General features: G+C 38.4%; 1 protein-coding gene and 1 long non-coding RNA gene across 2 annotated transcripts in view; one reads left to right on the forward strand and one right to left on the reverse strand.

Annotated features, from left to right (window-relative positions):
- LOC127860908 (uncharacterized) overlaps positions 1–26,060 on the reverse strand; it is a 345,694-nt gene that overhangs the window by 76,014 nt on the left and 243,620 nt on the right. Inside the window, exons 85-93 of the mRNA XM_052399220.1 lie at positions 20,296–20,472; positions 19,089–19,256; positions 17,602–17,781; positions 17,193–17,363; positions 16,504–16,680; positions 15,486–15,659; positions 14,606–14,782; positions 13,429–13,605; positions 3,419–3,601 (exon numbers count right to left, since the gene is read on the reverse strand). Of these exons, the coding sequence (XP_052255180.1) occupies positions 3,419–3,601; positions 13,429–13,605; positions 14,606–14,782; positions 15,486–15,659; positions 16,504–16,680; positions 17,193–17,363; positions 17,602–17,781; positions 19,089–19,256; positions 20,296–20,472 (1,584 nt within the window). The remainder of the gene's footprint in view (positions 1–3,418; positions 3,602–13,428; positions 13,606–14,605; positions 14,783–15,485; positions 15,660–16,503; positions 16,681–17,192; positions 17,364–17,601; positions 17,782–19,088; positions 19,257–20,295; positions 20,473–26,060) is intronic.
- LOC127860753 (uncharacterized) lies at positions 22,250–24,369 on the forward strand. Its single transcript, XR_008039914.1, has 3 exons — positions 22,250–22,875; positions 23,433–23,543; positions 24,163–24,369. It is a non-coding gene; the product is annotated as an uncharacterized LOC127860753 (long non-coding RNA).

The raw sequence follows: 26,060 nt of genomic DNA on the forward strand, positions 1-26,060 counted from the left end.
GACTGAGTTTGAAACAATAATTCATATCAACTGGAAGGATCAGACAAAGAGAAAAGGTCAATACCTGCAGTTTAGTTCAATGTCAGGAAATATTAAATGCTATCATACCATAAAATCATTTATATAAGTAACAAACTAGGCAAATTGTCTCAAACATACCCTTTGAAGATAAAGGGATTAAGACAAAATTGCTGTTTAATCAAACTTTGTCAAGATAATACAAACGTGATCCAAAATAATACATTTTGATGATGTTTCAACAAAATTTATTTAAGAATGAGGCTGACAAGTTGTTTAATGACAAATTTAGGATAAATTTAAGGGCCATAATAGAGAAGTGCTTCAAGTCAAATGGCTGCTTATCAAACATGGCACAGAGGATACATAAATGTGTACAAACATTGTCCAGAAATGGGACAGTCAAATGGCTGCTTATCAAACATGGCACAGAGGATACATGTATGTGTACAAACATTTTCCAGAAATGGGACACTAGGAAATTCAGTCAAGATATTTATCATGCAAACAAAAATATCATCAAGTTAATGATGACCCTATTTAACCTTTTTAAATAGAGAGGGGACTTAGTCCTGGACATCAGGTAAGGAAACCGTTCAACCCTTTCCCGCTCAGTAAAAAAGAGAAAATGGCTTTAAGCTTTTAAAAGTTGAATCTATTAAGAAAGGTCTTCAATTTGCTTTGAATTTCTTAAGTGACTAGAAGTACATGTAAGCGTGTATCTGAGTGGCAAAGAGTTAAGCTTTCATGAGCATGATTTACCAATAAGAATGCAGGTTGGACATTCATTAGCATGGTTTACCAATAAGAATGCAGGTTGGACATTCATTAGCATGATTTACCAATAAGAATGCAGGTTGGACATTCATTAGCATGGTTACCAATAAGAATGCAGTTTGGACATTCATTAGCATGGTTTACCAATAAGAATGCAGGTTGGACATTCATTAGCATGGTTTACCAATAAGAATGCAGTTTGGACATTCATTAGCATGGTTTACCAATAAGAATGCAGGTTGGACATTCATTAGCATGGTTTACCAATAAGAATGCAGGTTGGACATTCATTAGCATGGTTTACCAATAAGAATGCAGGTTGGACATTTATTAGCATGGTTTACCAATAAGAATGTAGGTTGGACATTCATTAGCATGGTTTACCAATAAGAATGCAGGTTGGACATTCATTAACATGGTTTACCAATAAGAATGATAGTTGGACATTCATTAGCATGATTTACCAATAAGAATGCAGGTTGGACATTCATTAGCATGGTTTACCAATAAGAATGCAGGTTGGACATTCATTAGCATGGTTTACCAATAAGAATGCAGGTTGGTCATTCATTAACATGGTTTACCAATAAGAATGCAGGTTGGACATTCATTAGCATGATTTACCAATAAGAATGCAGGTTGGACATTCATTAGCATGGTTTACCAATAAGAATGCAGGTTTAACATTCATTAGCATGGTTTACCAATCAGAATGCAGGTTGGACATTCATTAGCATGGTTTACCAATAAGAATGCAGGTTGGACATTCATTAGCATTGTTTACCAATAAGAATGCAGGTTGGAAATTCATTAGCATGGTTTACCAATAAGAATGCAGGTTGGACATTCATTAGCATGGTTTACCAATAAGAATGCAGGTTGGACATTCATTAGCATGGTTTACTAATAAGAATGCAGGTTGGACATTCATTAGCACGGTTTACCAATAAGAATGCAAGTTGGACATTCATTAGCATAGCTTACCAATAGGAATGCAGGTTGGACATTCATTAGCATGGTTACCAATAAGAATGCAGTTTGAAAATTTATTAGCAAGGTTTACCAATAAGAATGCTGGTGGGTCATTCATGAGCATGGCTTACCATGGAGAATGCGGGTTGGACATGCATGAGCATGATTTACCAATAAGAATGCAGGTTGGACATTCATTAGCATGATTTACCAATAAGAAAGCAGGTTGGACATTCATTAGCATGGTTTACAAATAAGAATGCAGGTTGGACATTCATTAGCATGGTTTACCAATAAGAATGCAGGTTGGACATTCATTAGCATGGTTTACCAATAAGAATGCAGGTTGGACATTCATTATCATGATTTACCAATAAGAATGCAGGTTGGACATTCATTAGCATGGTTTACCAATAAGAATGCAGGTTGGACATTCATTAGCATGGTTTACCAATAAAAATGCAGGTTGGACATTCATTAGCATGGTTTACCAATAAGAATGCAGGTTGGACATTCATTAGCATGGTTTACCAATAAGAATGCAGGTTGGACATTCATTAGCATGATTACCAATAAGAATGCAGGTTGGACATTCATTAGCATGGTTTACCAATAAGAATGCAGGTTGGACATTCATTAGCATGGTTAACAATAAGAATGCAGGTTGGACATTCATTAGCATGGTTTACCAATAAGAATGCATGTTGGACAATTATTAGCATGGTTTACCAATAGGAATGCAGGTTGGACATTCATTAGCATAGTTACCAATAAGAATACAGTTTGGACATTCATTAGCAAGGTTTACCAATAAGAATTCTGGTGGGTCATTCATGAGCATGGCTTACCATGGAGAATGCAGGTTGGATATTCATGAGTATTGCTTACCCATAATAATGCAGGTCAGACATTCATTAGCATGGCTTACCAATGAGAATGCATTGGGGAATTCATTAGCATGACTTACCAATGAGAATGCATGTGGGACATTCATGAGCATGACTTACCATGTAGAATGCAGGTGGGACATTCATGAGCATGGCTTACCAATAAGAATGTTGGTGGGACATTCATGAGCATGGCTTACCATGGAGAATGCAGGTGGGACATTCATGAGCATGGCTTATCGGTACCAATAAGAATGCAGGTGAGACATTCATAAGCATGGCTTACCAATTAGAATGCATGGGGGAATTCATGAGCATGACTTACCAATTGGAATGCATGCGGGACATTAATAAGCATGACTTACCAATAAGAATGCAGGTGGGGTATTCATAAGCATTGCTTACCAATAAGAATGCAGGTGGGATATTCATAAGCATGGCTTACCAATAAGAATGCAGGTGGGACATTCATGAGCATGACTTACCAATAAGAATTTAGGTGGGACAGCAATGAGCATTACTTACCAATAAGAATGCAGATGGGACATTCATAAGCATGACTTACAAATGAGTAGGCATGTGGGACATTCATGAGCATGACTTACCAATAAGAATGCAGATGGGACATTCATGAGAATTGCTTACTAATAAGAATGCAGGTGGGACATTCATGAGCATTGCTTACCAATAAGAATGCAGGTGGGACATTCATGAGCATTGCTTACAATTGTGAATACACGTGGGACATTAATGAGCAGGCTTACCAATGAGAAAGCAGGTTGGAGCAGTCCCATTCCACTGCCCCATGGGCCCACATGTCCTGGTGCCCAGGGACTGGTTACTCAGCTGGTACCCGGTATTACAGGTGTATGTGGCCACTGAGGTGACCTCCTGCCCAAAAGACATTGCTACTGTTGCATTGCTTGGAGAGGCCAGACTGGGACATACTGGAAATAACAAGGGAATAGACTGCGACATACTGAAAATAACAAGGGACTAGACAAGAACATACTGGAATGAACAATGGAATGGACTGGCACATGCTGGAAATAACCAGGGAATACATTCTGCATACTTGAAATAACAAGAGAAAAGACTGGGACATAGTGAAAATATCATGGGAAAAGACTGGGGCATACTGACTGGAACTAACAAGGGAATTAACTGGTACATACTGGAAATAACAAGGGAATAGACAGGGAAATACTGGAAATTACAATTGAATAAATTTTCAAAGTGCTATTATTCATACATAAACAAATATAATAACTGTGCCAAGTAAAAACTCCTAAATATCCTTTATAAGCAATTTATGGGTTGTCATATTAATATTACATTTTAATTCTTGTACAAGGCTAAACCACATGAACTGTGTTGGCTACATGGAGTGAATATTTTGAGGCAATAATCCAAATAAAGTTGTATTTTTACACAGCTTTTTCCTCCAAATGGTCATGGAAAACTAGGCTTAATGCATGTGCATCAGGTAATGTCGCAGATATTAGCTGGGCTTGTGGAAAAGTGGATAATTATGACAGTTCATTTAAGCATAACATACAACGTAACAGGTTTAAAGAACAGCATTTTATATGATCAAATAGAAAATATTAATAAAAATGGTAAAAAAAACGCTCTTTCCTTAAATATTCAAATAAACAACATTTACAAATCGGTAAAAAAACAACACATTTAAATAAAACAAATTTTCTTAAGTAAAATTCATTTTAATTATTAAATACTCAGTGTTTGCATTATTATTTGAAACAACAGATGTTTTTAATAAAGCATCAGATTAGGCCGGGGATCAAGGGGGCCGCCAAGGCTGCCTGTGGGTCAAGGGCAACGCCCTGGTAGGGGGTTCAGGGGGGGGCCGGAGAAAAAAATGAATATGCAACAGGGGATTTTATCTGATTTTGGGGAAAGAGCCTGGCCTTTTTTGAGGGGAAAAAAATTGCGCGAAATTCCGGATTTTGGGGGAAAAATCACGCTAAACGCCATATTTTGGAGAAAATAAGGAAAGTCTTAAATAATCAATTCAACATGTTTTGCTGTTTTTAAAACAAATTCAAGGCAACAGATAATTTAATTATGCAATATGTTATTATTTCTACACTGTATCAGGTTAGCTAATGTATTTAAAGTTAAAAAAAAAAAAAAAAAATTAAAGGGGAAAAAAATGAAGTCTGGAGGAAAATTTACCTGCTGAGGGAAAAAAAAATCTGAGGGGAAAAAAGGCCAGGCCCTTTCCCCAAAATCAGATAAAAACCCCTGCTCTGAGTTAAATGTCTTAATAGCTGCTTTGATCTCTTAAACAGCGCAAAAAAGACCATGAGAACTTTAACAAATATAAAAGATAGCTATTGAACAATAACTAACAATATAAACAGGAAGAAAAATCAACTGTGTTATTTTCTTTCTAACCAGATTAAGCGTTAAATCCAAAATTATTTAAAAAAAAATCATGATCAGACTCCATGCTGAATTTACGTCAGTTTCTGTTACAAAGCTTCTGATCGGCTCTTTGGTTTTCGACCGACGAATCGATAAGGATGTTTCATAAAAACGGTGCGGTGTAACACCACTAAATTTTATGTCACTATCAGATAAACAACAACCGATTTTTCGAGATTTTCAACCGATGATATGGATCGCCAATCGGTTAATAATGAAAACACTGAATACTTACCTGTTATCTCTAGCTTACCCCTTTCCAAGGGAGTTATTTCATCCGGAAAATATTCAAGCGCTGGGAATCGTCCACCTCTATAAGAATCCAAATCAGGTTAAACATAGTACAATGCAACCTAACAGGAAATCAAGAACCACAACTCATCTTTCCTTTACGCAAACATAAAAAAAGGCGATGAGCGGGGTGGGAGGTGGGACTTACCGATAACAGGTAAGTATTTAATAATTAAAATGAATTTTACTTAAGAAAATTTGTTTTAATATCATAAATACGTTACCTGTTATCTCTAGCTGATTTTGCAGCTGCGGCGGGAAGGTTCGCATATTTTTTCCCATCACAGCAAAACCCATATAGAGGGTTTACAGCCAGAGATAGTAGAATCAAGTCCTCTTATAATCTTTGTTAGTACAGTATAGTACTTAATTCTCGGATGGCACCAGTGTACTTACGCCATAGAAGAAACTACAGTTTGAGCCACTACAAGAGGACCCAACTTATACAAATTGTCTTGTTGGCACTCAAGAGAACGAAGATAAAAAGAGGAGAAGGTGGTCGGATTCCTCCAGAAAGCAGCTTGAAGCACTTCAGATAGTGGGGTCTGATTAATATAAGCCCACGAAGCCGAAAGAGCTCTTAATTCATGCGGTCTTATCTTAAACAGGGATAAATCCCTCGATGAAAGAGAAGAATAAGCTTTCCTTATAGTCGAGGCTATCCAACGAGAAATAGAAGCCGCAGACACATCGCCCCCCCCCCCCTTTTAATGGAATGAAAAGTCTCTTGCGAGAACCTCGAATAGACTTTACCTTTTTAAGGTAGAACTTCAAAGCCCTAACCGGGCAAAGGAGTCTATCATCATCTTCATGTCCACAAGTTCTAGATAGACTTGGAACTTTGAAGGGTTTGGAAGCCATAGAGGGGAGTTGATTTTTAGCAAGGAATCCTGACTGACACAACAATGTAACAGAACCATCAGAAGAGTCAAAACGAAGATGACTATCCTCGATAGAAAGAGCATGAATTTCACTTCTCCGTTTGGCTGAAGCCATAGTAAGAAGGAAAACGGTCTTCCATGTTAGGAATTGTAATGAAGCCTGATCAAGAGGTTCATAGGGAGCCTTAATAAGGGAACCAAGCACACAAGCTAAATCCCATTTAGGAGCAAGTGTACGAGATACAGGACGACTAAGTTCCATAGCTCGAACAAGTTCTGAAATAGCTGGATCAGCACAGACTTGTGAAGACTTAGTGAAAGCCAATGTATGCGAAATCATAGATCTGTATCCTTTGATGGAACTAAGAGAAAGTTTCTTATCATCAAAAAGATAAATGAGAAAATCCGCTATTCGTCTAGCAGAGGGATTGAGGGGATTAATTTTCCCTCGAAAACACCAATTGGAGAAGAGTTTCCAACGAGCATCATAGACTGCTCTGGTGGATTTTCTCCTTGCCGAAGCAACGAGGGTTGAAGCCCTGACAGAAAAACATTTCTTCTGCAAAGATTGCCTGATAACGGCCAGACGTGTAAGTGGAACATTTTTGGGTCCGCATGTAGTCTGCCGCTTTGAGACAGAAGATCTGACCTGTGAGGAAGATTCCTGGGATAATCGTACAGGAGACTGAGAAGATCGTTGAACCAAGATCTTCTGGGCCACCAAGGGGCAATCAGGAGTATCCTGCAAGAGCTCACCCTGATTTTCCCCAATATTTGGGGAATTAGAATGGGTGGGGGATAGGCGTAAGCATCCAGTTGGTCCCATGCGAACGAAAGCGCGTCGATTGCCCACGCTGCTGGATCGTAAACTGGACTCACATACAGAGGAAGTCTGTGATTGTGTCTGGTTGCAAATAGATCGACCAGGGGATAACCGAACTTGAAAAAGATCTGGTTGGTCACTTCTTGATGAAGTGTCCACTCCGATGGAAGTAACTGGTGTTTGCGAGACAAACCATCCGCCAGGGCGTTGAGGCGACCTGGTATATATTTTGCCAGCAGATGAATGTTGAGTGTTTTGCAAAGAACAAGTAATTTTCTGGTTTCCAGATACAGGGATTGAGAATGTGTTCCCCCCTGTGCCTGGATGTAAGCCACCACAGATGTGTTGTCTGTTGACACCATCACACAAGAGTCTCGAAGATGTGATTGGAAATGAGATACAGCTAGAAATACTGCTCGCATTTCTAGATTGTTGATATGAAGGTGAGATTCCTGATGAGACCACAACCCTGAAATAATCAGACTGAGAGGTTCCAGGTGAGCACCCCACCCTTCCTTGCTCGCATCCGTTATTAGATATAATGACGGTTGCGGGGGAAGAAGGGGTACTCCTGCCAACAAAGTCTCCTCGTCTAGCCACCACTGAAGATGAGACCTTAAGGAGGGAAGGATTGGAATCTGTGTTAATAGATTGCAGGGTTGGCACCAATCGACCGCCCCCGGTTTTAACCGGCGGTTTTTACCGGTTAAAACCGCCCCGGTCAATACTCCCGAAGTGGTCATTACTGGTCAATACTGGTCGATTGAACTTTACCCCCAATTTTAATTTATATTCCATGCCTAATTAGACAATATTGATAATATAAATTAAACAGACATGTTGCCAATAATGTCTTAAGCTATTAATACCCACTATTTTATACCTGTTCATGCAATTTTTAGGCCAATCTCTCAAAATTTTGCAAATAAGTCAAAGTTGGTCAATTTGATTTTTCTGGTTGATTGAATTTTTTTTTCAATTCTAATGAATTATGATGCTCATATAATTCTGTGCTTGATTCAACAAGAACCTGTCAATTACTGTGTATGAGTTGTTCCTCATACCCCACTGTCCCCACAGTCTTCTAACAGTCTTCTCACCTGTACAGGTTGGGGCAGCCAAAACTGATAATAGGGCCTTAAATGGCACCTTTTTGACACAATCCTTACTTTTCATGTATTTTTGCATTGATTTCTTTAAATCATTTTTAAACAAAATAGTGAAAAAAAACTTTAATTTTTATTGATATAAGAATAAAAAACATAATAATAAATAATTATTAAAAGAAAAAAATAAGTGAAAAGAAGAGTAGACCCACAATTGGAAAACATTATTTGTTGGCAAAATCAAGAACTTTGATTGTTTATTCATTTGAATACCAATTGAACTTTTTAATATGAAAGGGAAAAAACACCTCTTAATACAAAAAGGAAACAAGTTAGAAGTAACTATTAAATAATAGCAAGTACAATGTAATCTTCTTGTGTGAGTGATATGAAATAGCCTAAGGGCAGATTTGCTTAATTGTCAATATCAGAGACATAACACTGCATGCATTTTATTACCAACTAAGAGGCTAGATTTATAACCCTAGAATACACAAGAGTTCTGTTTGTCCATCTGCTTATCAAATAGATATATCAATAGATAAGTGAAATGCTATGGTACCTACAATAGTAATAATACTTTAGTAACAGATGTGATACACTGAGATAAAGATATTGCCTTAGTCCTTATTTATGTGAGGCTGTTTCCATAAATAATAAAGAAGTAACTTTTTACAGCTTTAAAGATTTTTTTACAATAAATAACTCAGAAAAAAGTTTATCAATTACAGAATAATTATTGATTTAATATAAAATGGCTCCTTTGTAATGTTTAAATGCTACAATTTTCAATCGGCCAGTATTGACCAGTAATGACCAGTATTGACCGGTTTTAACCGGGTATTGACCGCCGGCCCGGTCAATACTCAATTGACCGGTCAATATGCCAACCCTGATAGATTGCCTGGAGACCATTTCCAACAAGCTGAGAGATAGTGCTGAAGAGGACGTAGGAAGAGACGTCCCAACTGCACAAAGTCTGCTACTGAGCTCAGGATACCGTTGAGAGAGAGGAATTCTTGAGCTGTTATATGAGATTGGGACAAAACCCAGTTGACCTTCATCAGAAGGTCTGATATACGTTGAATAGACACTCTGACCCGATTGATGTGGGTCAAGAAATTCATTCCCACAAACGTAAAGTCCTGTGAAGGAATGAGGTCTGATTTGTCTGCATTGAGAAGGAGCCCTAACGAGAGCAGCTCCTTCCAAGAGAATTCTAGGTTGTACAGAAGCAATTGACGATCGAGCTGGTGTAAGAGCCAGTCGTCGAAATACTGAAGAAGAATAATCCCGTGAACTCTGAGGTGTGATCCGACTGCCGACATTAGTTTGGTAAAAACTCGTGGGGCTGTCGCCAACCCGAAAGGCATAGACCGGAACTGGTAGACTTGGCCTTGAAAGGCGAATCGCAAGTACTTTCGGTAGTTGGGATGTATAGGAACATGGAAGTAAGCATCTTCCAGATCCAAAGACACCCCCCAGTGCAGGGGTTTGATGGATTCCCGTATGAAAGAAGGAGTCTCCATTTTGAAAGTTGGTTTGAGGAGATACATGTTGAACACTTTTAAATCTATTACTGGTCTCCAGGAACCATTTTTCTTTTGAACAAGAAAAAGACGACTGTAAAATCCTGGAGAATAAGGATCTTGAACCCTTTCTACCGCCTGTTTTTCCAAGAGCCCGAGAATGGACTCTGGAATATGTGGATGCCCAGATACCAGCTCTATAGGGACGCCAGAAAGTGGAGGCCTTTTTTCGAATTGAAAAGTCAGGCCTTTTGTCACAAGAGAATGAACCCATGCGTCTGAAGTAATTTGAAGCCATCGATTTGAGAAGTGGAAAAGTCTGGCCCCGACTGGTATTTCCGGCATCGGAGGTTGTGGCGGTAGAAAGGGAAGGGACCTAGGGCTGATAAGCAGGAGGTGCGCCCCTGCCGGTAGAAGGTTTGAAATTCCTCTGTCCCGGCTTGGGTTTGCCCTTTTTCCCAGAATCTTTATTAGAAGACTTGTGTGACAAAGAAGGTCTGTTATAGGAAGACTGCCTATTAGGACCTGACCGTGGATTAAAAGAAGGCTTTTTAGAGAAAAGGTTATTTCTCTTAGCCGTCTTGAATGCTGGAACTGCTGGTGGCCTAGAAGCAGGATGCTTAAAGACCCCTTGGCGTTGTCCAGAGTTGTTTCTAGCTAAAGAAGCATGAAGTTGGTCATCCTTGTCAGCTGTGATTGCTTCTTGTATCCTTCCACCAAAAAGAAACCCTGATGTGAGAGGAGCTGTTCTGAGCGAGTTCATACCAGGTTCCAACAGAAAATCTTTAGGTAAAGAAGTAAGGATAAGATCTCTACGAATCCTTAGCATCTCGGACATTGAAGAAGCAGAAGTGTGAGATAAGGCCAGTGTGGTCCGTGAGAGATGAATTAACAAATCACGGAGTTCCTCCGGAACAGATTCCGACCAATCACACACCATTTGTAAAATTGTCGCTAGCATGAAGTCAATTTGGTTAGTCAAACCTAATGATCTACGTTCCCTCATTTCCCAAGTTTCCAACATTGAAAACGGAACAGAAACTGAATTGGAACCACTTGGCATTACAAGAGATAGCTTGCTTATGTCCGGATCTGGAACCGGAAGTTTTGAAAAATCCAACCCAGAGGTTGCATGTGGTACAGGAGGTTTGTAACTTTTACTACCTTCCTGGTGTTTTGGATCAGCTAGTTCCTTAGGAATTTTCCATGTTTCTCCTCGTTTTGGAATAGTCTTATTAGCTGATTCCAATGATTGAAGAACAGATAGAACAGTAGAACCAATGGGAAGTCGTGGGTCAGGACGAGCCGTCGACTTAATAACCCTGTTGGGATCAAATGTACGAAAAAGTTGTTCTGTCACAGAAATCGTCGCATTTGAAGACAGTTCAGCAGGTCTTGGACAGTAATCTTCACCAAGAGTACGAAACATCAGTTCATAGATCTGACCAATCGGAGCTAAATATTGATCCGTCTCAACATTAGATTCTGCATCTGAATCAGCCTCACTCTCTACAACAACAGCGGTTTGTATAGAATCAGCAGGAACAGAAGTGAGAATATCTTGTACCGGATTGTAATTGTCTGGTAACAGCGAATGATCATCCCCGACGTCAGTAAACTGATAATGTAAACCGGAAGAAGGTAAATTATCAGCATTGACCGGTACAAAATGTCCCGCCGAATTCTGTATCCATAGTGTATCAGGATTCGACAGGGTAGCTGTAGGGGGTACACGACTAGATACTGTAGATGATACCCGTGGTGTTGACACTGACGCCGTAGTAGTGAGATGAGCTCCTGAAGATGCAATACGTGTGGCAGTCAACGTTGGAACCGACACATTTGGCATGGAAACATGCGATTCCATAACGGAACACGATGGTGAACGACTATACGTATGGTAAGTCCGATGCTGTCTACGTGAAGGTTGCCGACGTCCTCGTTTCCTGCAATGTCGAGATCTGGATCGGCTGCGCTGTCGAGATGTGGATCGGCTGCGATGTGATCGAGATTTTTTGGAATACCGTCTCCGTGAGTGACGACGTGATCGCTTATGAGCGCCGCGACGATGATAACTGCTCGACGAAGAAGAGCGTGTCCGATGTCCACTCCTTGATGAAGACGATGTATTCGACGACGAATCGGATGTAGAAGAATACGCCGATGATGAAGACCGAGTTCTTCTTGACCGGCGATTGGTGTTATCGGTGGCAGGCCCAACTGATGACTGTTGACCGGTGACCGGACCGGACCGGTGACCGGACCGGACCGGTGACCGGACCGGTGACCGGACCGGACCGGTGATCAATGACCGGACCGGACCGGTGACCGGACCGGACCGGTGACCGGACCGGAGACCGGACCGGTGACCGGACCGGTGACCGGACCGGACCGGTGACATGACCGGACCGGACCGGACCGGTGACATGACCGGTGACCGGACCGGACCGGTGACCGGCCGGTCATATTATGACCGGTTACGTCACCGGACAAAGACCGTAGAATGGCGGCTGCCATGTGGTCTGACATTGATCCAGTCGTTCCATGATCAATGTCGCCGGTATGCATGGTGTGAGTCATAAGATCTGATGACGATCGACTGACAACAACACCATCTTGCCCGGTACTAGGTGACTGACAAAACCGCTGGTCATCCTTGACCAGTGGAGTCACCGGGTAATCAACGTCGGATGGAGGTTCGTTGCGTTTGCGGCTGATCGACGTCCTCCGGCGACCTGCTTTTGTCCATACGTCGTAAGCCCACAAATCGCAAACCGCACATTTGTTATTAAATGTGCAACCGGTACATGCCAAGCAAGTATCGTGGGAATCCCACCTTGCTTTGATATGACCACAAGAACCTCTATCCTGTAAGTTCATTCTGAAATAAAAGAAACAGAAAGAACCTACAAAAAAACAAATTAATGATTATAAATTCAAATAAAAAGTTAAACCACAAAATGTAAACACAAAGAACGCTGTCCAATTGACCTCAATTACTTATTGGGGAATAGGCACGAATTCCTCGTGGTTCACGTGCTCATGACGTCATGTACATGAGCGACGATACAAACAAAGAAACCCAGCAAAAGCAGAAATATGACAATTACTGCAACAAAAAGTATAGAAATATAAACCGAATGATACAAATAAAAGATAAATAAACTTTATCCTTTTAAACTCCGCCAAAAACACAGTGAAAAGAACACATAAGTCCTGAGCCTAAAATAGGCGTGCACATGGTTTTATCCGGAAAGGAAAGATGAGTTGTGGTTCTTGATTTCCTGTTAGGTTGCATTGTACTATGTTTAACCTGATTTGGATTCTTATAGAGGTGGACGATTCCCAGCGCTTGAATATTTTCCGGATGAAATAACTCCCTTGGAAAGGGGTAAGCTAGAGATAACAGGTAACGTATTTATGATATTAAAACTACAAACACCACATGTTTTTGCAGCATTGCAGTGCTTGTGTAATGTGTCAGTACTAAACAAGAACAACAACAACAGAGGTTGTCAAGGCGTAGTGGTTATTCTGTCCCTCTAGTGACCAGGAGGTCATGTGTTTGATCCCCACTGTAGGAGCTTTCTTTAAATCTCCCTTTTAGATATTCAGTGCTACTTCTTAAACCTTAAGCTTCCAATGAAATCAAGCTAAAATTAATAAGTTTAAACTAACTACAACACCACTTACCGTACTTTCTGCAGACTGGTGTCTCCTCTGTCCACAGTCCGTTCTCCTGACACAGTCTGGTGGTCGCCCCTAGCAACTGGTAACCAGGGTTGCAGGTGTAGCGTGCCGTCTGTCCGTAAGTAGTGCCCTTCTGGGAGGTCACGGTGCCCTCACTGGGTGCAGGCAGGGGGCCACAGTCTGAGACAGTATAATGAAAGCAGTTCATCACTGTGCATACATACAGTCTGGGGACAGGAGATGGAATGTAATGAAGTCAGTACAACATTCTTTATATGTGCATCAAGTATATTAGCTGCGCTCTGGAAAAACAGAGCTTAATCAATGAGCATACAGTGTCTCCCAAGATTGGCCTATACATTCTGCACAGGCTGATCATCGACAACACTTTCCACTTTTATATAACTTTCGGTTTAAGAAAGTCTTTTCTTAATGACAATCCATTATAGGCAGAAGGTTTTGTCCCTGATAAACTGTGCTAATCAGAGACAATACTTCAAAGTCTTGGGAAGAAAGCAGGGAAATATATCAGTAAAACACGGTGCTAATATGCTTCAGGTATATGAGATGCGCTCTGGAATTAGGGATTAATGCACGTGTGTTAAGTATCCTAGATTAGCCTGTGCAGTCCACACAGGCTAATAAGGGATGACACTTTCCGCTTAAAGCTGAACGTGTTAATCAGGGACAATACTTTTTGCTTTTGTGGAATTTTCTTGTTTACAAGTGGTCTCTTCTTGATGAAAGTCAAGTCTAGGTGTAAAACGTTGTCCATGATTAGCTTGTGCGTATTGCACTTGTACAATGAAACAGGCTGTATCCTTAATTATTATAGTCCAGATAATCTTTGTCATTTTGAACAAGTTTTTAAATATTGTGCATACTTCCTTTGTTTACTGAGCCAATGGGAACATAGGAGTCTTGTTCTAGAATATCTGGGCTTAAAGCATGCGCGAACTGCTGTCCCAGATTAGCCTGTGCAATAAAAACATGCTTATCAGTGACAACACTATCTGCCTAAATTGGATTTTTATTTAGACCAGACTCCCTTAAACCAAAAAGTCTGTAAACGCAGAAAGTGTCGAGCTGCGTAGGCTTATCTGGGATGACACATTACAAATATGCATTAAGGCCAGGCTTTCCAGAACGATGGTGATCTACATCCAAAAACTGGATTTACCTTTTACTGTACATGTTGGTTCACTACCGGACCACTGTCCTGTAGCTAGGCAACTACGCGTGCTGGTTCCCTGTCGATTGTAGCCCGGATTACACATGTACTGGGCAGTGGAACCATACGTGGTACCAGCTACAGTGTCCACAAAGCCGTTGGTCGGGTTACCCAGTGTTCCACAGTCTAAAATTGTAATTGTTCACTTATAAATGTCAGACAATACTAACAGTCAAAAATATAATTATATATAACATATTCTATTTAAGAGATAATAATTTTAAACAAACATAAGGTAATGGAAGGTAAATATACTTGAAATAGATACATGTATTGTGGTATGATGGACAATTAAAAAGCTGTGTTTTAAACAGTTACAAAAACAGCAATTCGAAATTTGAGTTAAAGCAATCTTCAAAATATCCAGTTTGATAAAGATCAGATGATAACATTTAAAGTTAGCCAGTTGTAACGCTAAAAAAGCTTATGAAGAAAGCTCATAACTCAACAATAACATGCCCATACAGATGTGAATTTTTTTTTAAAGTGATGAAAACCTATGAACAAGTAAAAGTCAACTACCTGAGCCAGACAGACAGTGGAAACACCATTAAACCTTTACCACTTAAACATTGTAGCATTTATAGTCTCTAACAAAGTTACGTTCTTACTAGATTCAAATTTTTATACCAATCCTTAGATAATGCCGAGCAGCAAACAGCATAAATCCTGATCAGTCTGTGAGTTACTCGCAGTCCATTCTGGTTTTATGCTGTTTGCACTTTTGCCATTTTTTATTTGCTTCTGAGTAGGAAAGAGTTAACAAGGTCATATATGTGCATGGCTATTTTCACTAAGACACCTATCCCCCATTTGACTTGATACTCACTCTTGATGGAGCAGGCAGGGTTGTAGGACCATCTGCCATCTTGTAGACATGTCATGCTGGAAGGGCCGACCAGCGTGTAGCCAGTGTTACAGGTGAGAGTGGCCACTGTACCATACGTTGAACCTGACAACATCTGGATCACCCCTCCCTCAGGACTTGGGAGAATACCACAGTCTGAAACAAGGGTGAGGTGTGTCAAAACAATTGAGCTTCAAAGGGGCTTAATTAATGTGCAGTCCGAACAGTCTCATCAAGGATGACTTTATTTTTCAATAATTGAAGTCTCTTCTTAGCAAAAATCCATTGTAGGCTGAAAGCATCGGGCCTGATTAAAGCAGTCTGCACATGCTAATATGAGACAATACTTTACGCACATGCATTACACCACCTTTTCCTAGAGCAAGAAGCAAGACTCAATGTAATTGTGTCATCAAGGACAATCAAGGACCATCCTTATTTCCCATACACTATGAGTAATAATTTAATAATAGCAAGACATTTGTCACACACACTAATACTTCATAACCCCTTTAAAAAAATAAATAAAAGGCAAATAACACAAGAATGCGTGGGTCTGTTTTTATTAAAATAGTCTCCTAGTACTTTGTTTGATGATAGCGTATTTGCAAAAGTAAAATTGAGGAATGTGGAAGAAGATTGTAACAAAATTGTGCAGACTGATCAAGACTTACTGAGCGAGCGAGACTCTAACAGCGGGGTATTTACACTTGACTGACAGACTCTATTGCATGTGGGTTTGGGTCCACTCAACCTTTACTAATCAACAACATTGCATACAGGTTTGGTTTACTGACCAACAATATTGCATGTGGGTGAGGTTTAACACCACACTTTACTAATCAACAATATTGTATACAAGTTTGGTTTATCAACCAACAATATTGCAGTGGATGAGGTTTAACACCACACTTTACTAACCAACAATATTGTATACAAGTTTGGTTTATCAACCAACAATATTGCATGTGGGCGAGGTCTAACTCCACACTTTACTAACCAACTATATTGCATATGGGCGTAGTCCCACTCCAGGTGTTGTCGAGCTGACAGGTGCGATTTGCCGGACCAGACAGGAAGTAGCCAGGACTGCAGGAGTATGAGGCACGTGAGCCCCTCACGGTAGAGTTCAAGGTCACCCTGCCATTGGTGGGGCCAAACAGGCTACCACAGTCACCTACAAGGGCAAAGAAGCTACTTTTATAATGTGAAAAAATGAGACTCCCGTTGAAAAAAACTGGGCTTAACATGTTGTCCCTGATAAGCTTGTGAAGACTGCACAGGCTAATCTGGGACAACACTTAACCCACATGAGAGAGGTTCAAGTAGGTCGTCAGTCATCAGTCTAACCACTAGCCCAACAGCCAGTGAAATGCAATTCTGGCTGGTCGTCAGTCTAACCACTAGCCCAACAGCCAGTGAAATGCAATTCTGGCTAGTAGAAATTTATAAATAAATAAAGTATTTGTGGCTGATGTTTCACCAATTTTTTAGGATTAAACTCATCAAAGTCGAGTCTCAGGAAATGGTAATAAACAATTAAACTATTCTAAAAATGTTGATATATTTCATCAACCTTAGGAACTAAACATTTATTTAATGAGCTTTATATCTTTTATTGTTAAACAGATGGAGTTACTTTGTATCATTTGTATGAAAAATAATACATTCACATGAAATGTACGTTACCTGTGGCGATGCAGGTGGGTGGGAGATCTGACCAGCCAGTTTCTAGGCAGGAGAGATTGCTTGGACCAGCCATGCGGTAACCAGAGTCACAGGTGTAGAACGCCTTGTCACCTAGCAACGTCCCAGACATCACAACATTGCCATTGGCGACAGGAAACAGCACCCCACATCCTGTGAATGAAAGACATTTTTAGATTAATGTACAGAACACATTTAAACACATATCCCATTTCTTAATATAAAAACGTATACTTTTTTGTTCAATCCAAATTATTAGCTTATCCTCCAAATTTTTTAGATGGTGTTACAAATATTTACATGCTCCTCAATAAAAGCTCTTAACTTGTCAATAACTTAATTGCAAGTTCTGTACCGAATCTAAGCACACAGAAGAAGACAAGATTCCTACGTATAATAACACAGCTGGGAGGCTGTCCAGACCATGTGCCGTCAGCCTCACATGTGCGTAGGCTGCTGCCCACCAGGACGTGCCCCGCTGTGACACACTTGTACCTGGCAACAGCACCATATGTCGTACCCTCAGTCACATCCACAGCACCATTTGTGGGGTGGGGCAATGTTCCACAGTCTGAAAGCATTTTTCGTTAAAAGAAAGTCTCTTCTTAGCAAAAAATCAAGGTTAGGACAAAATTGTAGTCCCAGTGCGGACTTCACAGGCTAATCTGGGACGACACTTTATGGACATTCATTAAGCCATGGCATATTCTTATACAATTCATCCAACATTAATGTAGATAGTAAGAATGAAGGGTTACACTTTTGTACCTTATCAGGCTGATTTAATATTACATACACATTAATAAATGTAAATGAAGCCATTGAAAGAAATGTTTACTTTTTCAATTTAATAACCGTTTAATATAAAATTAATAAAGAATGTAAAAAAGACATATCTATTTTCTTTCATGTTGCTTTTTAGCACATTTAAACAAACACACATTGAGCAAAGTTTTTAATTAACCATTTTCTGAATAGGGTTGGGCTCTTTGGATAGGAAAATATCACGTCATTTGGATTAAATTGGGAAATTGCATTTGTTTTTTGCTCACAAATACTTTGTTAAATGAGAATAAAGATTTGTTATACTATAATATATATTTAGTTTCAACTTAAAGGGACCTTTTCACTGATTTTGGCAGATATTGAAGTTTGTCATTAAATGCCTTATATTGATAAATGTGAACATTGAATCTAAAAAGCTCCAGTAAGAAATAAGAATAAATTAAAGAAAAAAAGTAACCCTAAATTGGGCTGGAACCACTGACCCCTGGAGTAAAAGTCTTATGCTTAGACCACTCGGCCATCAATGCACATACAATGAGGGATGTATTTTATACTTCATATAAGAAATCTTTGTATTGTCACAAAATATAACAACAACATCAGAACTCTCCAAATTATTCAATAGCTTTGCGTTGCAACGCGTTATAATTTTCAGGTTTTTAAATCGTCAAAAGATGCAAATAATGGATATTTTAGAGCATGGTAAATGTTTATTATCACAGTAATCCGACAAACATAAAAAACAAGCAAATTCGTTGAATTGCTATCCCCCGCAAATATGCATCTGGACACTCATACCAAGTTTCAATGAAATCCGCCAAAGCACTTCCAAGATATGGCTCTGGACACACAAAAAACATTTTTTCAAAATACAAAGGGCCATAACTCTGTTTTTATCAGATGGTGAACAATGCCATTTGGTGCGCATCATCCTATTATCCATATATATATACTCATACCAAGTTTCAATGAAATCCGCCAAAGCACTTCCAATATATGGCTCCGGACAGACGGAAGGACGGAAGGACAACGCCAAAACAATATCCCTCCGCCTATGGCGGGGGATAAAAACAACACTGGGCCGGTACATACTTTTGATTGTGCAGTCTGGTTTAGTCCCACTCCACATGTTTGAAGGCAGACAGGTCCTGGTGGCGTTGCCCTGCAGTTGGTACCCAGTCCGACATGTGTACACAGCTGTTTGGCCAGTGACAGAGAGAAACACGCTGCCAAACAACGGGCCCTCTACATCTCCACAAACTGTTTGAACATACATTATATGTTTATTGAGCATTATATTTAGTATACAAATGCAATACATTTAACATACAGAAAAATAACAAACAGTTCAAGGGGTTTGAAATTAATAATGTTCACAATTCATGCATGCACTAAAGAAACGAGTCTTGCACTAAAAAATGTGTTAAACGCATATGAGCAAACTGTTGTCCCAGATTAGCCTGTGCAGTCCACACAGGCTAATCAGGGACAACAATTTCCAACTTTAGGAAATCTTTAATTTAAAGGAAGTCTTTTCTTAACAAAAAAATTAGTCTGGGCAAAAACTGTCATCAATGATTAGCCTGTGCCAATTACACAGGCTTATTTGGGACAATACTTTAGGCAAAATGCATTAAGCCCCATAATTGCAGAGTGAGGCTCAAATCCCATGAATTGTACATACAGATAATAAACACACCATTAGTTAAGGTATTTTGAAATAAAACAATTTTGCAGTCTTATATCAATTCATAATTCATGCAAACACTTCACAAATGTTTTGTCACTAACTTATCCCTTTTCCCAATAAGAAGCGGAGTGAAAATGGCTTTTGCAACCAGCATAAAACCAGAACAGCCTGCAAGTAAATCACAGTCTGTTCAGGTTTTATGCTATTTGCTGCTCATCAGTATCTAAGGGTTTGACATGAATCTAGTAAGAAAAATCTTTATTTAAATTTAACTTTCAAAGGGACCACAAATGCTTCTAAGTGGTAAAGGGTTAATCTTTAAAGAATGCAGTAATTTGGAATGTAATTAAGTTTTTTAAGTTTCACACGTATAATCAATTACATACTAAAGTGAAAACTAAAGCCATCCATAATTGATGTTATCTTCTTGCATGACATTGAGATCAACATCTTTGTGATGTCTATTGAAGGACTTTGTTGTTAAATCCCAAGACTTTCAAGGACTAAAAACATCCCACTATAAATATTAAATACCTACAGCTTCAAAAACATTATAGACTGATCCTCGAAAAACTGTTCTTCTGCCTCTCTTCCCACTTTACTACTCACCGGTGTAAATGCAGGTGGGTGGGGGAGCGTTCCACCGTCCATCACTCTCACACATAATGGTGGCGACACCTATGAGGCTGTAACCAAGGTTACAGGAGAAGACAATCCTGCTGTTGAAAGTTGTGCCATATGTGGAAATAATCCGCCCATTCTGGGGAGCTGTCACTGGTCCACAATCTAACAAAAGAAACAGTTTGATAACAACTGAGTGACAAAATGCATTCAATACAATATGAGCCTTGATCTCCGAAAATGGGGTTTAAAGTATGTACATAAAGTGTAGTCGTAGAACAGCCTGTGCAGTCCACACATGCTAATCAGGGACAAAACTTTGCGCCTAGACTTGATTTTATTTTAGAATTGCTTTAAGACACTTTCTTTAAATAAAAACTTCCATAAAAGCTGAAAGGGGCCTTTTCACAGATTTTGCAAGTAATGAAGCTTGTCATTAAATGATTTTTATTGATAAATTTAAACATTGGACCTCAAAATCTCCAGCCAAATAACAAGAATACAATTAAACAAGAGATGTGTTTGTCAGAAACACAATGTCCCCTAATGCGCCGCTTTAAAATATTTTTGTGACCTTTGACCTTGAAGGATGACCTTGACCTTTCACCACTCAAAATGTGCAGCTCTATGAGATACACATGCATGCCAAAAATCAAGTTGCTACGTTCAATATTGCAAAAGTTATGAAGAAGGTTAAAGTTTTGGTTAAAGTTTTGGGACACACACACGGACACATACAATGACAGACAGGCCAAAAATAATATACCCCCGATCTTTTGATCCGGGGGCATAAAAAAGGAAAAAAGTAACCCTCAACTGGGCTTCCCGGGTGTACATTGTCCAGAGTAATCATGGAACTTAGGCTGGAAATCCATGGTATAACATGGAATTCCATGGTAATCCCTGGAATTTGAAACAGTTTCCAGGGTTTTCCAGGGTTTTGTTCTAGAAATGTCCATGAAACGTGGACTTTTTTTCCAAGCATTTTCCAGCCTTGGATGGAAAAGCATGGAAAAGGAATGGAAAACGCTGGATTTAGGCTGGATAACCCTGGAAAATATTTCCAGATAGCATGGAAAGTGGAACATAGAATTTTTTAAGCATGGAAAAGACTCTAACATTTTCAGCTAACCCTGGAAAAAACTTAGACTTTATAAGAGGAGAAAATAACTTGTAGAAGTAGTAATGCTGGTGCTGGCAGTAGAATATGTTGTAGGAGTAGAAGTAAAAGTGGTTGTTGTATAAGTTGTACAAGCAGTTAAACTACTGATAATTATACTATTGGTGCAAATTTAAGTGACAGTAGCAGTTACTATTGTGTTGTTGTTTTAGCATTTACAGGAATAGTAGCAGTAATGGTAGCAATAGTAGTATAAATAATAATAACAATACTAGTAGCAGCAGTAGTAGTAGTAGTTAAGGAAGTAGCATTAGCAGCAGCAGCAGTAGTAGTAGTAGAAGTAGCAGCAGCAGCAGTAGTAGCAGTAGCAGCATCAGCAGCATCAGTAGTAGTAGCAGTAGTAGTAGCAGTAGTAGTTGAAGTACTAGTAGTAGTAGTAGTAGTAGTAGTAGTAGTAGTAGTAGTAGTAGTAGTAGTAGTAGTAGTAGTAGTAGTAGTAGAAGTAGAAGTAGCAGCAGTAGTAGTGTTAGAAGTAGAAGTAGTAGTAACAGCAGCAGCAGCAGTAGTAGTAGTAGTCGCTGCAGCAGGAGTTGTTATAGTAGCAGCAGCAGCAGAAGCAGTAGTAGTAGTAGCAGCAGCAGCAGCAGCAGGAGTAGTAGCAGCAGCAGCAGTAGCAGCAGCAGTAGCAGTAGTAGTAGTAGTTGAAGCAGTAGTAGTAGTTGAAGTAGTAGTAGTAGTAGTAGTAGTAGTAGTAGTAGTAGCAGTAGTAGCAGCAGTAGTAGCAGTAGTAGTAGTAGTAGTAGTAGTAGTAGTAGTAGTAGTAGATGTAGTAGTAGTAGTAGTAGTAGAAGTAGAAGTAGTAGTAGTAGTAGTAGTAGCAGTAGTAGTAGTAGTAGTAGTAGGTAGTTGTTGTTGTTGTTGTGGCTGTTGTAATAGTAGTAGTAGTTTTGCAGAAGTAGTAGTAGTAGTAGTAGTACTAGTAGTAGAAGTAATAGTAGTAACTTTCAAAGCAATGTCTACAAGTTTAAATTCCTTAACCCTGTTCAAGGTGTATACACACTCAATATTTAACTACAGTCCAGGTTTGCAATTAACAAACTATCTGAAAAGCCTGTGTGTGAGTCAGATGTGTCTGCGGCTAATCTATTGGTTATAAAATATCACAGCCTTTTCTGATTGGCTGAGTTCAAATACAGAAAGTTTACCTGTTAGATTGAAATTCTGGAGAAGGCGTATTGAAGAAAAAATGCAGGTTAAACTTGTTGTTAAAATGAAGTTAATGTAATTTCACAAACAGTAGAGTTTAACTTAATGAGTTTTTCCATTAACAAGAATTTCTTAAAATAATAATGTATGGATATCATTTGGAAAGTGACATGAAATGTTGTTAAAAAGTGATGCATACAAGTGTTTCAGAAGTCTGTCTAGGAATAGAACAACAACTGAAGGTTTGTGCTTTTCATTATTTCTAAATATTCCTTTAAATTTATTCTTCTTATGTCATCATTGTAGACCTTTTTTATGTGACATTTTAGGTAAAAGTATGGCAAATATAGAAGTTTAAAAGCAGCTGTCACACACATTTTCACTAAGTGCAGTTTGCAGCTTGATAAAGGAAGTCCTATGTGGAGATATTAATAAGCTTGAATGTAGTATCGGAAGTTTATAATGCATGGCTAGGGAACTGAGGCTAAGGGAGTTATGTGCTGTGCATGATGAGAACTCAATGCTCATTAGTGCTGTTAATGTTTATAAATAAATTAATTAAACCAATAGCATTGTTTTTTAGGTTTCACTGTACATTTTCATACCAATAGAATTACACATCATTCTAATTATAGCAATAATAAATTTGTACCAATCATACCTACAAATTTTGTTATGCTATGCTTTGTGATGTATTAACTTCATTGTAAGTTATTATTTAAAGACAATTTTACTAAATATTTAAAACAATACTTGAATTATTTTCTATATACATTTTCATTATGTGCTTTAACTGTAGCTGACCAGTTGATGGAAGATACTGCAGAGTTTGGCAGGGAAATAACCCAAGACAGCAAAGCGGCTCTTTTGGCGCATTTACCAAGAGGACTAACATGGCCACAAATTTATGGTAAATATTGTTATGCCCCGGGCTCATATAAGTAATTTAGTGTTAACCACCTGAAAGTATTTTGTCTTTTTGGTATCCAATATTTTGGTCTAGTTTCAATTACAGGTTATTTTTATATGAATTAGCAAATTAGCATATCTTTCATATAGCAATATCTGAATATAAAATTCCTATATATGTTTGAGTTTCCAGATACATGCTAGTGTACCCCGTTTTGGGGCATTTAAGAAAACAACAATATAAATTTCAAAATAAAAGAGAGTCATATAAAAATATAAGTTAAATCAACAATTTATTCACTTGAAAGTCTCAGTTTTCCTGTGTGGTTGCCTGTTTGCAAGTAGATTAAAGCCCGCTTGCAAACTTTAAGAGAATAAATTTCAGTAAATGGAAAAGAAATAATTGCTAACTACTTAGGATCGTAAATGTTCGCTCAAATACAAAAAAGCCAGATGTACCGAATTGAGCAGTGATATGAAATATCTAAAATAGATTAAAATATGAATGAGCATTGAAGTATAGATATTCAATCATATGATTGCTGCACATTTACTTTTACAGATGAATGTAAAAAACTTATGACTTTCTTGTAATATTGTTTGCTTTGTTTTTCTTTCAGAGATCATGCAGGAGCCGTACAGTATAACAGCAGTACAAGTTCTATAAAAGATCCACGACCTACTGAAGCCCAGCTAATTAACAAAAAAGTTTTTAAAAACTGTAATTTTATCCCACCTGGGTACTTATAATTTACTAAGCTGCCTTCACAAGTTTTAGACTTGCAATTATATTTTAAACTGTCACTTGGAAAGTAATACATGTACATGCATTCATGTTCTGCATTTCTTTGAACAATAAAATTATATAAAAGTATTTTAATGAAATTGAGCACCTAAATTGCATTAAAGTGAAAGTAGCTGAGAAAAATAGTATCCTTAATTGTTCTCATGGGCAGCTACATATATTGTGACAAACATGAAGTAGCTAAAATAACTTAAATTTTTCATTTTGTTTCTTGTATATCGTTTGTACAGGGTTCGTGAATTGTTACTGTATATTACTTGACTTGCTTGTATTTTGTTACTTTGAATACATGTTGTTAAGGTTGCATTATACTTTTTAACTTTTAAAGTAGCGCCTGTTTTGTTATGTAAGGGCCTGATTTATGATAATGGACCTAGAGGCTTTGTAAGCATGTATTAAACAACACTTGTTTGATCTGAATAATTTGTTAAATAAATGTAACACAATTTGTAATCTGATGTTATATTTTGATGAATTGTGAACAAAATAATACATCGAAGAAACTAAGGCATTATGTTGATTTTTTGTTTTGTTTTAATCTAACCTTAAATTATGATTTATTTAAGCTGTGAGTATTGTATTCATTTAATACATGAATATTGTTTTTAGACCAGAAATTTCTTTTTCTATTCAGTGACCATGGTAAACGCTGGACAATTTTCCATGTTATACCAGGCATCCATGGAATATTGAACAAAGAAAAAACCTGGAACATTTTCCAGGGTTTTCCAGCCAGCATGGAAAAAATACCGTCCGAATACTCCATGTAATCTGGAAAACCCTGGAAAAAAATCCATGGTTTTCCATGGTTTTCCAGATTACATGGAGTATTCGGACGGTATTTATTCCATGCTGGCTGGAAAACCCTGGAAATTGTTCCATGGTAATTATTCCAGGGAGCCTGGAAAACCATGGAAACTATTCCAGGCTATTTCCACATACCATGGACAATTTTCCACCCTTTTTTTTAAATATTGACGCTGGAAAAGGCTGGAAACTTAGTCCGAAATCTCCAGCCTCATATTTTCCATGGATTTCCATGGAAAACCCTGGACAAAGTACACCCGGGTTGAACCACTGACCCCTGGAGTCCTGGAGTAAAAAGTCTCCTGCTTAGACCGCTCGACCATCTGTGCTCATGATATGAGCGGATGTATTTTTTACTTACATAAGCAATCCTAGTAGTTTCCCAAAATATAACGGCAACAACAGAACTTTCCAAATTATTCAATCGTTTCGCGTTGCAACGCTTTATAATTTTTGAGGTTTTCAAATCGTCAAAAGATGCATATATTAATGGATATTTTAGAGCATGGTAAATGTTCAGTATTACTATTTTCTAACAAATATCATAGCTAAAACGAAAATTTGCGAATCTGAAACATTTTTTAATTTTGTCAATTTACCAAAACGTGAAAAGGCCCCTTTAAAGTGTTGTCTCTGATCATTGGACATCACAGGATAACACTTAAAACACATGTAGTAAACCCAGTTTTCACACAGCAAAGCTTTTGTTCAAAGTAAAGCAAAAGAACAATTTTCAAAACAATTTTCATTGATTAAAAAATAATACATCATATTAAACCAAACACAAAGCTCTTGACTTCGAAAAATGTTAAATATAATATGCTTGTTGTTTATGATAAATCAACATTGTGCAAATTGTAAAGCATCTGCAACACTTTTCATTGATAATTTATCAACAATCTGTAT

Source organism: Dreissena polymorpha, chromosome 15 (assembly GCF_020536995.1).
Source record: "Dreissena polymorpha isolate Duluth1 chromosome 15, UMN_Dpol_1.0, whole genome shotgun sequence".
Taxonomy (NCBI): Eukaryota; Metazoa; Mollusca; class Bivalvia; order Myida; family Dreissenidae; genus Dreissena; species Dreissena polymorpha.